General features: G+C 37.8%; 1 protein-coding gene across 1 annotated transcript in view; it reads left to right on the plus strand.

Annotated features, from left to right (window-relative positions):
• Nucleotides 1-13,993, plus strand: part of LOC124796246 (protein phosphatase 1 regulatory subunit 12A-like) — a 371,361-nt gene that overhangs the window by 155,442 nt on the left and 201,926 nt on the right. The window contains 4 exon segments of the mRNA XM_047260342.1: nt 3,025-3,169; nt 5,295-5,437; nt 5,527-5,720; nt 10,823-10,918. Coding sequence (XP_047116298.1) covers nt 3,025-3,169; nt 5,295-5,437; nt 5,527-5,720; nt 10,823-10,918 — 578 coding nt within the window.

Raw genomic sequence — 13,993 nt, forward strand, 5'->3', positions numbered from 1 at the left:
AACTGAGGCATTCTACATCATTGTGCGAAGTCAGATTTATGATCCATGGGTCATGCAAATAACTAACTAAAAGCACCTGATTGCCATGTTTAACTAACAATTGACATCTACCTTCAGCCAAATTATTTCATATTTGGATTCAAAAAATATCATTGGATATTGTAGAGCTCTTTATGGCAACAAATAACACAGCTATCAGTGGTTTCTAGACTATCTTGTGATAAATATTCCTGTCTGATTTTATGATTTCACTTCAGATTTCACCTACCTGTGCTATGTGGATATATCACCTATTGTAAAAGACACTGGTTCTATACATAGTGTTCTTTTGGTTTTGAGGCCCTTCTTCCATGGGCAGTTTTTGAAAATAATTCTGGGACCTTACTACTGATGTTCCTGCAGTTCTGTAATGCCAAATTAATATTTTCTCTTTCTGACCTGCAACACTAAAAGTTATCTTCGGAGAATGATGCGAATGATCTTTCTCGGGAAATAAGTTGATATACCATTCCCCTATGGATTTGTTCTAATCCGTGCACACAGCACGCACTCTGCTATGTGAGCAGTCATTTTGCATATTGTGTGCCCTATCTGTTTGGGAGGGGGCTCCATGATACTCCATTATAGCAGAGGTCAAGAAATTTGAACCACAGATCAAAACAAAACGATAAAGTGTCTCAGATTTGGAGCTGCTACTTGCTCCAAACCAGAGGACAATGCTGTAAATAATGAGTAGTGCTTCTGTCCCTCGTACCTTTCAACCAACCATGTAAAGTAACTGATAATTTCAGCAAGTCTCGGGTGGCAAGTGTCATTAATTCTGACATGCGCTACTATTTGCAGCCAGTTGCATTAAAGTTGTTCAGTATTGGTAGAACCTTCTTCACATCTCACCTGAGACCTCTTATCAAACGACAGAGTGCACACTGGGTTCTTTCCCGACCTACCTGGTGTTTCCCTGAAGGTCTCCATTACCCGCCAAACCCTGTGTGTGTGTGTGTGTGTGTGTGTGTGTGTGTGTGTGTGTGTGTGTGTGTCTCCAGAATTCGAGGAAAATAAACAATGGGTCCAAAAACGAGACGTTGTCGGCTGGCTATTAGTAGTAAAATCCTTTTATCGCCCACCCCAGCAATACTGGAAAGCACATTGCACATGTTGCTAAGGCATAAAGGCATCCACTTACAGGATGTGAAAACATTTGTAGATGTGAATTTGTTTGAATTCTCATATTTGACACTTTTTGTACTATAACTTGTGTGCTATGATTTTAGTGCTACAGCACATTGATGATTTAATGAGTGTCATTTGTGGTACAGTTAGTTACAGTTAAGTGCCAAATAATGACATTTGTGGCTACTGATTTTAGACATTGTGTAAGTTGTATAATATAACTTAGTCACGACTGCCATATTGAAACTATAGCGCAGTTGATAGTCATGAATCACAAAGGCAGAGATGGCAGGTTAGAGTCCAGCTACCATTTTTTTACGTTTTATAAAAAAAAATTTGGCAGTTTCTTATTAATTTAATATAAGAATAAACTTATTTAAGAGATCTCTCCATCCGTTAGTGAGTTTTTTGGATCTTTTTAATGTACTAGGGAATGTGGACCAGTGACTTGCAAGGCTGCTATCTAGATCACCAGCTGATTCCCTCACAGTCCAGTACAGTTTATGCTGCAAAGAGGACAAAATGGTTAGAATGTGGTCACAGGAATAAATGTTTTGTCTTAAGTGCCAAACAAGAGGAGTGATGCTTGTACAGTGTTGAAAGTAAGAATTATCACAACAAACATTGTTGAGCTGAGGTGCTATCATACGTGTTTGACCAATTGAAATGATTGAACCTACTGACGTCAAAGAAATGCCAAACAGAATTTTTAAATTGGGCCACATGTACAACATGGAAAGTTGAAAAAGTATTGTTCCTCTATGAGGAATTCACTGTTCAAGCCATCAATGAGTCCAAAATTTCCTTCGTGATTTTCTCCACTCTCCTTTAGCAATCACTAATAGTGTTAACAAAAATATTTTGTGTGTGTTCATTTTCGTAAATAACTGTAGTAGGTCGTTACAGTGCAGACAGCAATCACAATAGATACCACATATGGCATGCTTCACGATAAGAAATACAGCCTTCGAGATGACTGCGTAAGGAGCAATTGTCAAGTTTACACATTCACCTTCAGCGCACTATGTTACTGAAATGATTGGTAAGATCAAAAATTCAATAAACTAATGAAATTGACATCATTCAAAAATTTAATAATATTAACAAAGAGAAACACATTCATCACATCTGGCATTGGTGGTTCAGTGGCACTTAGCGTCGGTTTGATATTAGTCCAAAGTTGGTTGTTCCTTAGCCTTTTGACTTGTTCCATTTTTCACATTGCCCATGGTTTCCTGTAGATATTTTCATCGCTCATGGCTTCCCTCACCCAGTCCCAGCAGTTAATGGCTAGGAAATTTTGAAGTGGGCAAATTGTAATTTTGAAAATTTCAGTCACAAATTGTATACTGCCAATTAGGTTGTGTTGATTATTTTTTGTGAGTATGCCCTTTCACACGATACTATAATTATAGAAAATTAATGCCCATTGGTTGCACAAAATTACTACTATTTAATCCACTTTAACTGGAATCTAAATATGGCTATAACATTGGATAGTAATTGTAGCTGCTTTATGATCCACAATATTTCTGATTTACTGGTACCTTTAGTGCAAACTTGACCAACAAGTACAATTATCATTAAAAATATTTGATGCTTTATTGGACTTAAAAAGTTATAGATTTCAATTGCTGTTGAATAGGAAGGGCAGAGCATTATAACAGTTGTTCTTTTTTTATTACCATCAGTGTTGTAACTACACTTTCCAAATATTGCCAGGTGAAAGAACTATATAAAAGAACTTCACTTGGTTCTCACATAGGAGCAGTTACCAAGTTAATTACAACTACTTTTTGTATTTAGATTTGTGTGTATATTTGAAAGTGAAAATGATTTCATTTGTTTGATTAGAGTACTACTCCAAGGAGGTGCAGATGTAAATGTGCAAGATTTTGATGGCTGGACACCCCTCCATGCTGCAGCACATTGGGGCCAAAAAGAAGCATGTGAAATGCTGGTGGAAAATTTCTGTGATATGGAAATGAAGAACTATGTGGTATGGTACATTCACTAAATTCTGAACTCTGTATTTTCTCTTTGTTCCTTCCTTCTTGTATTCACACAGTGTCTCCATAAGTCTCATCACAAGGGAGAAACCTGGTAGATGGTATAAGGGTGGTAGAATAAATTTTCATACAAATGAACACTTAATGAACAGTTAATTAAATTAAATTAGCATGAGTTGACTCTTAATTAAAGACAAGTGGTGTATGTTATTTGTCTTGGCAGTAGCAGTATTCTACTCCACATTAAAAACAAAAAATCGGTGTTGTACTTATATATCAGTAAACAGCGACAGGGAAAGGTGGTGGTGGTTGGGAGGGGATGTTCCAAACTCTGCCATTTGTGTCTTTTTGCACAAATTCGCAATTACATTAAACACAGTCTTTGGTGTCTGAATACTTGATATGTACTGGTTAACAGGTGACAGGCAACTGAAGGAACCACTCCTTGGGCACGAAGTGTTGAATTCACTAAATGTGTGAAGAGAGAATGGGTTTTGTGCATAAGGCTCCACATCATATACATTTGCACTTAATGTATGTTGTATTTCTTAGGGACATTATATTGGAAATCTGCACTAATTAAACAAGCACAGTCATGCTACGTAGCAGCCAATCACTTGTAACTGGATAAAACGAGGACTTTTGACATTTTCATTGCCTTCATGATTAGCAAGACCCATACAGAGAAAAGTTATGAAGCTAGTAGGCAAAAGTAACTTGATTTGATCACATAAATGAACCCAAAGATTTTTCAAGAGAGTGCAATCTGCAAAATCCATCTTAAACCACAAAACTTCATATGGAAGTTGTAAAAGGTGTACACTATAATTTGAAAGATATAATTGATTAAGATCACATCAGTTTGTGGTTGCACATTATATACCTGGTTTTTCCAGTCACACAGGATCACCCAGGGAAAAGAAATTGAGAGTAGATGAACTTTCCAGTATGTGCAAGTCTTTCTTTGTATGTATCATTGTTTTAAAATAAAACTGGGTTTGTTATTAATGGCTATTGAGAGTGCAAGAAATTCCAAGAAAGTCTGAAATCACTGCCTTGCGGTCATAGATAATCTATAATTTTGGAAACACAGATATTTTCAGGAAGTATATGGAGGACTATTTACCGCACAAAATGGATTTGTGTGTTAGAATGCATTGTTAGTTGAATAGAGGACAGTCATTTAGTCTTAATGATCAAATTTAACTTCATGGCCACGTGGTTTGAGCAGTCATGTCACGGACTGCGTGACCCCTCCTGCCGGAGGTTAGAGTCCTCCCTCTGGCATGGATGTGTGTGTGTTTTTCTTAGCATAAGTTAGTTTAAGTAGTGTGTAAGTCTAGGGACTGATGAACTAAGCAGTTTGGTCCCTTAGGAATTCACACATATTTGAACATGTTTTTTAGCTTCGTGTTGGTTTGAGAACTGAAAAGGGACTTCTTCGTTTCATGGACGTGGTTATGCTATCTGGGGTACCCAAAAACACCTTGCGATCCAATTAAATTATTTCAGTTTGCTATTATCTTTCTCTTAATTTTCCAAATTTCACAGAGACTTAACTGCAGTCATTGCATCTGGCATTCTGGGATAAAGGATGAGATAGAAGATTAAGCAGCCTAGGGGAAGTTTCCAAAACATGCCAAATAAAATGTTTATAACTGTTCCAGTTTTTGCAGCATGTGTAGATGAAACTGTGGAATTTGGGAAAATAACATGGGGATACAAGTGAGAGTCAAAGATGTGAAAAAAAGCTTGATGCCTCAGTTGGTAATGTTTGTTGTGGAACATAAAGTTATGGGCACATAAAGAAAAATGTACAAAAATATTAGTACATCATGTATTCGTAGCAGATGTTATTTACGTTCAGTGAAAGATGTGGAAAATTTCACTCTTTCTGAAATATAAGAACCTATACTGTAATATGTAGTGTTTCGGTTACTGACCGATGGATGATGATGGTAATCAATGTGGTTGTATTATTTTGGGAAAGTGGTCTCTGAACTACAGAATTAAATGGTGAAAGTAACATTGAGTTCAGTGTATGCTGATGTTTTTTCCTCTCCCCCTCTGCCCCTCTGATATTGAAAATGTCTCATTCCTAATTCTTTTGTTTAGGGTCAAACAGCCTTTGATATTGCTGACCCTGACATGATCCCAGTTCTTGAGGAACTGCAGAAGAGACAAGCTGCAATGCAGAGAGATCATGCTGCAAACAACGCAATTTTGCAGAAGAAGGGGACCAACAATTCCAAGAGAAGGTTCGTGGTTTTACTAAATGTGAATTGCTTTTATTTCACTCAGATCTCTCTCTCCCAAATCAATTAACATCCTTTGTTTTTAAAATTAGGTCATCCATCACCCGAATGTCAGTAGCTGACAAGTCAAACCTTATAAATAAAGATGCATCATCTGAACGTCAGATTCTGGACCAGTCAATTTCAGAAGAAGATAGCACCAACAAAATGCTGAAAGTAAAAGTGGAAATTGAACCAGTATCTGACAAAGAAGATACAAGTGAACACTCTGATGTCAGTGAAGTTGGTAAGAGTAATAGTAACCTTCTGTTACAGAAAATCCACTGATTCTTTCTTGCTCTCAGCATCAACAATTGATACGGTAATGTTGCAACTCTGAAATGCACTAGCGTAACTAAAAGTTTGGTGTAAGTTCCCGAGTGAATACTTAGTCTGGCTTGCTTTAAAATATTGGTTGTATTAAACATGGGACTGTTATTGCTTGGGTGATGGATTGTAATAAGCAGTGTGCAGTGTGGTGTTTTCGCAGTTTCCTGCAGAGTGGAGTTGCATTACCACACATGATTCCCTTTTTTAATCTAAGCCATACTATTTGTGTGCCTGCGAGATTTCTATCAGTGCAAGTCATGTTCCTTTCGGGACAGTATAAGTGTGTCTCACTGTGTAACATTCAAGGATCAGTGTAATTTAATGACAGTCTTATATATAGATGGAGTATACAGTGCCTATAAATATTGAATTTTGACATCGTTGACCAAAACCTTTCATTTAGATGTGTTTTGTGTGGCTTTTGAAGCCTATCCTCATTCTCAGATGCAAAAGAAATGACAAAAGCTGAAATAATCTCCTCTCTCTCTCTCTCTCTCTCTCTCTCTCTCTCTCTGTGTGTGTGTGTGTGTGTGTGTGTGTGTGTGTGTGTGGGCGCGCGCAAGCTTTGAGAGGCTGCAAGAAATTTGTGGTGAGATTATGTGTACAAGGAAAATGAAACGAATGTTTCACCACTTTTCATCAACTAAGAAAGGAAAGGCACTTGATCATGTTAAAATGAGTGGTTAGAGCTGGAGGCTTGCAAATTTATCTGGAGAATGTCTCGGGAGAAAGGCAGTTCTGCATAAGGGGAATTAAATTCAGAAGTGAAATGTTTTTTGGGGGGTGGAAGGGGTGCAAGGTGATTCCATACAAAAAAGACTGTTTTAAGCAGTGCTGGTAGTAATTTTCTGGTTCATAAATGGGAAAAGTGAAGAAGATTTAAGTGTTTATGGGACATAATTGAATTCAGGACTCCTAACAGACTGAACCCAACACTTTTTCCTTATGGAGCTGAAATCTTCAGACAGTAAAGCAGCTTTGATTACCATCCAAAGGCTGTTACTTTTTATAGCAAATATAACTGATCTGGGGGATATCATCAGAAACTCTGAGAGGATGTGTTCACGGATGGTGCTGTTGTTTATGGAAAAGCTGCCAATGGCAGGCTGCTAGCAAAATGCAGGAAGCCTTGCTGAAGATCGATGCTTGTTGCAGGAACTGGCTGTTGATCATCAGTGCAAATAAATTTAACGTACTGCACATAAGTTGGAGAAAAGGCCCTTTGGTGTTAGATTTTATGATCACTGGATTCAGTGTGTTGCTGTCCTGAGGGGCATAAAGGAGATCTACTACATAAAACTAATAGGAGAAGCAGAAGGCAGATTGAGATTCATAGAAGAAAGAAGTGTCTTACAAAATACCCATTTGATAAATTATTTAGTATTGTTCATCAGTTCTGGGTTCCTTACCAGGTAGGATTAATGAAAGAACTGAATATCATACAAAGAAGAGCAGGTCATTTTGTCACAGACCTGTGGACACGACAAACAAACAGCAGTTTCAGATGCTACAATAAAGGCATTGCCCATCAAGTAGAGGATTGTTGGTGAAGGTCTAAGAGCATGTATCTCAAGAAGACTTCAGACTTCAGATTTTTACTTCTTCACACATATATTTAATAGTGTTACTATAAGTGCCCACCATCACACACTACAAACGGATTGTGATGTATTGGTGTAGATGTAGATTTTCAAACTCGGCTTTGTTTTGTGCTGTTTGAGAAAGTTTGAAAGGTGACTAAAAAAATCATAAGACTAAAAGTACACAATCAATTCATCAAAAACGAACATAGTTAAAAGGTTATCACACTATATGCCTGAAGACAAAGTCCTATTACATAATTGAAATTGACTATTTAAAATATAAAGCTTTTTGACTGAAGTGTTCACTTTTGCAGAAACTTCAACAGTTTTTTCAGACACAACCTTTTCTTGTTCTCTTCTCCTGGCTGTCTTTTAAGCTTCCAGCAAATTATTGTTTTTGTTGAGTATCGGCAGCATTTTTCCTCCTAGTGAACAGCATGATTCTCTGATTTAAAGTGTTTCTCAATATTATTTTTCTTTTCCCACCCAGTTCAGCAAAACAAACTAGGCCCACGAACGTCAGAAAGGATGGTGATAGGGATTGCCGGTCCCTTCTGGAGTTGTGAGGGTAGCCAACATACACTGCGCATGAGGACCAAGAAGTTAAGATAAAAGAAAGTAGGGCTTATACAGAGGCATATAGAAAGTCATTTCTACCTCTCTCTATTTAAGAGTGGAACAGGGAAGGAAATGAGTAGATGCTGTACAGGGTATCTTCTGCCAGACGCCGTACGGTGGCTTGCGAATATCCGCCATTTGATCCATACTTGACAATTCTGCAAGTAGAACCAACAAAGTACTTAGCAAGAAGAAGATCTGAAAATAACTATTTGCACTGTAGAAGAAGACTTTCGAAGCAGTTGAAATATGTTGAGCGGTTTTGCTCACTGGTCGCTATAGCACAGAGTGCAGATACTGTGAACTGGCAGTCAGCCGTGAGTGTTGACAAAAGTAGACTTACAACTGCTAGAAGGGATGGTCACAGAGGTTGCCGATCCATTCTGGAGTTGTGAGGGTTGTAATCGAACTCTGTAATGGACCAGGATTAGTGTTCTCATTCATTTCAGAATAAGAAAAGAGAACTAGAGAGCAATGCACAACACAAGGCATTCAGTAAAGGCTATGGTGCGGTTGTTTGCATAGGTTGGCACATGGTAACAAGGTAGTTTACTGTTACCTTTACTGGTATTTGATGCAACCAAAGTTCCAAACATTTCTCATTTAAAACTGTCACACTAGTATCTGCATTCACTAGTTTAAATTGGGCTTCCAAAACCAGTTTTCATAAGCAAATTTCCCAATTGTGCTTCTGATTGATCATTTAAACACTCCAATATTGATTCTGGAAACGTGGTTCTAGTTGCCAGATTTAAACTTCAACTGATTTTTGCTCTCTTGTAAATGCATAACTGTTTTTAAAACATGCTTGGATTGTCAGGTTTCAGCCATCGTGGGCATAGTGTCTTTTTTTTCCAGTGAAAGAACTGGGTATAAAGTTGTCTACCTCTAATATTAAACTGAAAAGAATCAACCATTGTGCTGATTAAAATCAGAAACTGGAACAGCTGAATTCAATGTGTAGTGTCTGACCAGTCTAGCAAAACTGCCTCAGCCTTTAACATGTATACACAACAACAAACAATGATTTGTGAAATTTAATTATTACCTTCCGCAATTCTGCATGTGTAAATGTTACTACACCAATTTCTGAACTTTAAATAGCAGACAAACACACACATTTCTCTGTTCTAAGATGCTAAGTTCCACGGCCGAGTCCTGCATTGCATGGTGCAGTGTGTATAGAGACCATTCAGCCACCTGCAATTGACATGGCACCAGAGCATCTGAGTTCACTGATACATCATTGTTTCATGCACTTTTTATTTTGTAAATACATTCTGATGCAAATTATCTTTCCAAATTATGCTTCACTACATATGCAATATTAATAATTGAAAATTTGTTACATTTTTAATATTTATATACAGGAAATGAAGTCATTTGAAACTATCTTCGATAATATAGTTCATCTGCAAACAATTTGCTATGGCATAGAACTTATTACGTAATTTTGCGTATTTAGGCAGAAATCGCATCTATATTTACATAAATTGCAAAATGCGAATTTTTCATGCCCCTAACAATGAATCGTAGAATCAGTAGATGGATTGTTTTATTTAGAACAGTTGAAGACAGCAAGTGAATGGGCAGGAAAAAATAAACAGAAAAGGAAAAAATTGGGTATAGTTTCCAGTTCGTGTAGTTATGGTCTGCGGCCATAAGAAACTAACTTCTTGTATGAAAGCTGTTAGGACTTTAGGTTGCTCGGTTGAGCATCAGAGAGATTCGTATTGTGAATTACTGGGAGACACATAGAAAGAAACAAATGGATCAGGAAAATGACTGCATTTGAAGGCATATTTATAACAGATGAAAATGAGATGGAGGTTGACAAGTCATGTAATATAGTTCACATGTGGTGCATGGGCCAAAGAAGTTATTTACTGAATTCAGAGAAAGAAGAAAATATGAAGGTGGCTTCTTAATAGGTCAGCAGACGACTTTAGAAAGCATACAGTATCAATCTGGAAGCATACAGCTGAAGACCGTACTACATGGAAGATAGCTTTTATCCAGCACTGGATTTCAAATGTAAAAGTCTCCAATCAAATAAGCAAAGATGTATGATGATATACAAGTTCCACAATTGTTGAGCTGTGAAGTCTTTTTATTGTTTTTCCCATTCATTGCGGAGTACACTGGTAAACAGTGTGCCGCCTTCAGTCTAGAGGTGGTAAAAGGTCAGAGCAAGAACTAAAGATGAAAATGAAATAATCTTATTAAGAACTTCAAAAAAAGTGGAAAATGAGGTGAGAAGAAAGTCAGGAAAAAGGGGCCAAGGCAAAGAAAAGCAAAACAAAAGAAAAGGGATAAGAAGGGGGAAAACAATCCTTCCTCTCTCTCTCTGTCTCTGTGTGTGTGTGTGTGTGTGTGTGTGTGTGTGTGTGTGTGTGTGTGTATATGCACATGCGCCTCCTTGCCTGCCCCCCCCCCCCCCCCCTCCCCGGTCTTGTTGTGTGAGGCTATTGTACTTACTTACTATTATTCTCTTGAGAGTGAGCCATGGATATTTAGCAAGAAATATATTATCGCTTGTTTGAAGTTTTTAGCTTTGCTCTTATCACTCACATTACTGTTTAATACGGGCTGCTTGAAATCTGGAGATGCAGTGTGTCTGTGACAGCATAAACTGGTAATTTAAGTACACTTATTCATTGTAAACATATTATCATTTTGAGATGCCAGAATCACCTTATAACAAACTTTTACTCTCACAGAGCTTCCTGCGTTCTGGATTAAACTGCTTTTCTTGTTGTTTGCTGGTGTGGGTGGGGAAAAGGTTTTATGTGATTTTCTTGCTTGCATGCTGCTGTAGAGGATCAAGAACGGTCCAGTGACTCCAGTGACTCTTCAGATGACACTGAAACATCTAATGGTAGTGAAACACAAAGTAGTGTTAATAGTGCAGAGGGTAAGTATTGATTTTTTTTTCTTTAATATACTTTCTTGTCAGTCACCTAAAGCTAACCCCCCCCCCCCCCCCCTCTCTCTCTCTCTCTCTCTCTCTCTCTCTCTCTCTCTCTCTCTCTGCTGATTTCCTCTTAATATTCTTTTTTTACTCCTTGTGCACTATTTTAATTTAAGACTAATCTCTAATGATATTCACGGCTAAAGACCCATAGATATAATTTTGGCATGTTGTTATCTGTCATGATATCGAGAGAAAAAGTAAGTAAATTTGTTTGGAGACACTTTTAGGGTTTCCTGAACTGTTGGTTTAGAATTACATGCACTCCTTACTGTTTATAAATGATACTTTTCACACCTACAAATTTCACTTTTCCGACACTGCAGCATACTTTTCACACCTACAAATTTCACTTTTCCACCACTGCAGCATTGTGTCAGATCATCTCTTTTACATCTGATGATTCATGATACTTACTTAAGACATGGATTTGAATTGTCCAGTTAGAGATACGGGGCAAAGTTATTTGGTTTACATTGCAGTTAATAGTTGCATCACTTATGAGGATAGAGAGACATCACACTTTTGGCCACATTGCAATTACTTTTTTTACATTGTGTAATAAATTTGAGCGAATTTTTAATGTAGTTATCCTGCAGTTTTTCAAGTTTCAACTTTTAAGTTGCTGATTATATTCAATTATTTGTTGATTTAAATATTAGAGAATGGAGGGATGCGAAAGAGGAGGACTTTTCTGATTACACCCTCACAGAAGAAGAGTGATGATAATACTTGACCATATACACTGATGAGCCTAAACATTACGACCAACTGCTTGATATCATTTTGGTTTTTCTTTGAAACACAATGCCATAGCAACTCTGTGTGGGATGGGTTTGACAAATCACATTTATGGAAGTATGTAGCTCCAAATATCTATGCAAGGATCAAGCAGCTCCCATAAATTACAGGCTAGTGGTTTATAGATATTGAGCTTGCACCCGATTGTGTCCCAGATGCATTCTATCATGTTCAGATCAGCTGACTTTAGTTGCCTCAACTTTGAAGTGAGTTCACAGTCTTGCTCCTCAAACAACTGTAGCATGATTCTGGGCTTTTGAAAAGGACCCTTATACTTTTGGAAGATGCCATGGGTGTTGGGGAAGACACCAAGCATGAAATGAAGCAGGTGGTCAACAGTAATGTTCATAGTCGGTAGCTGTTGATATGCCTTAGATTACTGCCACAGGGAAGCTCAGATGAAAATACTCATTAGTGTAATACTAGCCAGTTGATCCTGTGTCAGTGGCACACTGCTACAACCAACTGGTGTAAAAAAGCATCACCAGGTCTAGTCCTGATAATCCCATGCCCACTGCAGTCATGATGTTGGTCCAACATGGGAACACGTAGTGGTTGTCAGCTGCAGAACTTATTGTTAAACAATGTATATCGAACAGGGGACTCCAATGAAATATTTGTATCTGCACCAGGATTGTACTCTGTTGTCACCTTTGCCACAGATTGCATCCTACTTTGCATTACATAGCACGTAAACCTCCCAACTTCTACGTTCTGTCATACTAATGGTTTCACTGTTGTTAAGACACTTTCCTTAGGTGCTCTTGCAAACAGCTGATAAGCTTTGCCTTTTCTGAGGGTCTTGTTCCTTTGCTCTGGGCTATAAGAATTGCCCTTTTGGTATAATTACTTTAATATACAACCACTATTGATAGGAACATATCCGCAGCAATGGGTTTCTGGAGTCAAGCTCCCATTGCCATGCTGTCTTGTGTTAAGCTGCATAAACGAGCACTTACAAACACAGACTCAAAAGATAAAAACAAGTAGTTATTCGCACTTGAAGTGCTTGTTTCACTTTTAACAAGGACACGCCTGATTCTCTGCTGCCCTTATCCATGCTACTGCCCATCCATGAAAGTGTTCCTTTCATATAGAAGTAAACAGCGGCCATATCAGTTAAAAGTTCCATCAGGACTCTCTCTTGTGCACCAGCTAAACATGTGTATGGCACCAACAGACTGCAATCATTATCAACTGTTCCATGGATTACAAAGATTTTACAAGGGACATGAGTAGACAACATAGTAGTGGTTATCAATGCAAAACTAGTCAAAAAGATCTCAAAAACCCATTGAACAAAGCAATACAGCTCTCTCCCATTTGTGCATTAGTGACATTATCAGACATATCTCAGAGAATTCCTGTTTTAAGTTCCTCAAATAGGTCAAGTTCCTTTCCTTTCTTGCCTATGTGCATCACCTCCAGATCTTCTTCTATGGCTTTCAGGGGATGACTAGTCTCATTTGACACCCACTGATCTACCGTAATAACCCAGTTTAAAAGCACCAGGATGCTCTCCTCTATCTTGTCGAAAATTGTCTCCCAGTCTGTCCTATATATTTTGCCACATGACTTAACATGGTGTTTTATAAACAACTGCATATTCAAATTTATTTATCTTGTCCCAACATTGTGTTTGAAATGTATCCGATTGGTTGATTTGGTTGGGAGAATTTTTTGCTGTGAATGCCAATCAGACTTATTAAGCATTACGTTTCGAAATTTCAGCATCAGACTGAAGATCTAACATGGAAGTATTTCTACATCAAGTGATCTAAATATATTTGCCAGTTTCTTCAAAATTTCCCCAAAATACTTAAGTCATGATCTTTTTATCCCTAGCTATTTTCTCTTTACATTTCTTCTTGCCCATGTGGATAACACAATTCACCATCCTTACATCGTACCCATTATTTATTAATGCTACTTCTTTATAAATTTATGGATGCCAAGACTGGTTATGAACTATAAGGTGTGTTCCAGTTCACATTCTGCAGTTGCCTCTTTACGCTTATGTTCTAAAATGAAATACAACCAGTACATTCAAACTGTGCTGTGAAGTCAGTTTTCTTGTGGAACTAGGTAAATTTACTGGCAGTTCTATTGACGTCTCCTTGGTTCCATTTACAAGCAGCAATGTGTCGTCTACATAGTGTTTATGATATGCTACCTAAGGCTACATAAGGGGAGCTCCTTTGTAGCTGATTCTTGGGG

The sequence above is a fragment of the Schistocerca piceifrons genome, chromosome 4 (genome assembly GCF_021461385.2).
Source record: "Schistocerca piceifrons isolate TAMUIC-IGC-003096 chromosome 4, iqSchPice1.1, whole genome shotgun sequence".
Classification (NCBI taxonomy): domain Eukaryota; kingdom Metazoa; phylum Arthropoda; class Insecta; order Orthoptera; family Acrididae; genus Schistocerca; species Schistocerca piceifrons.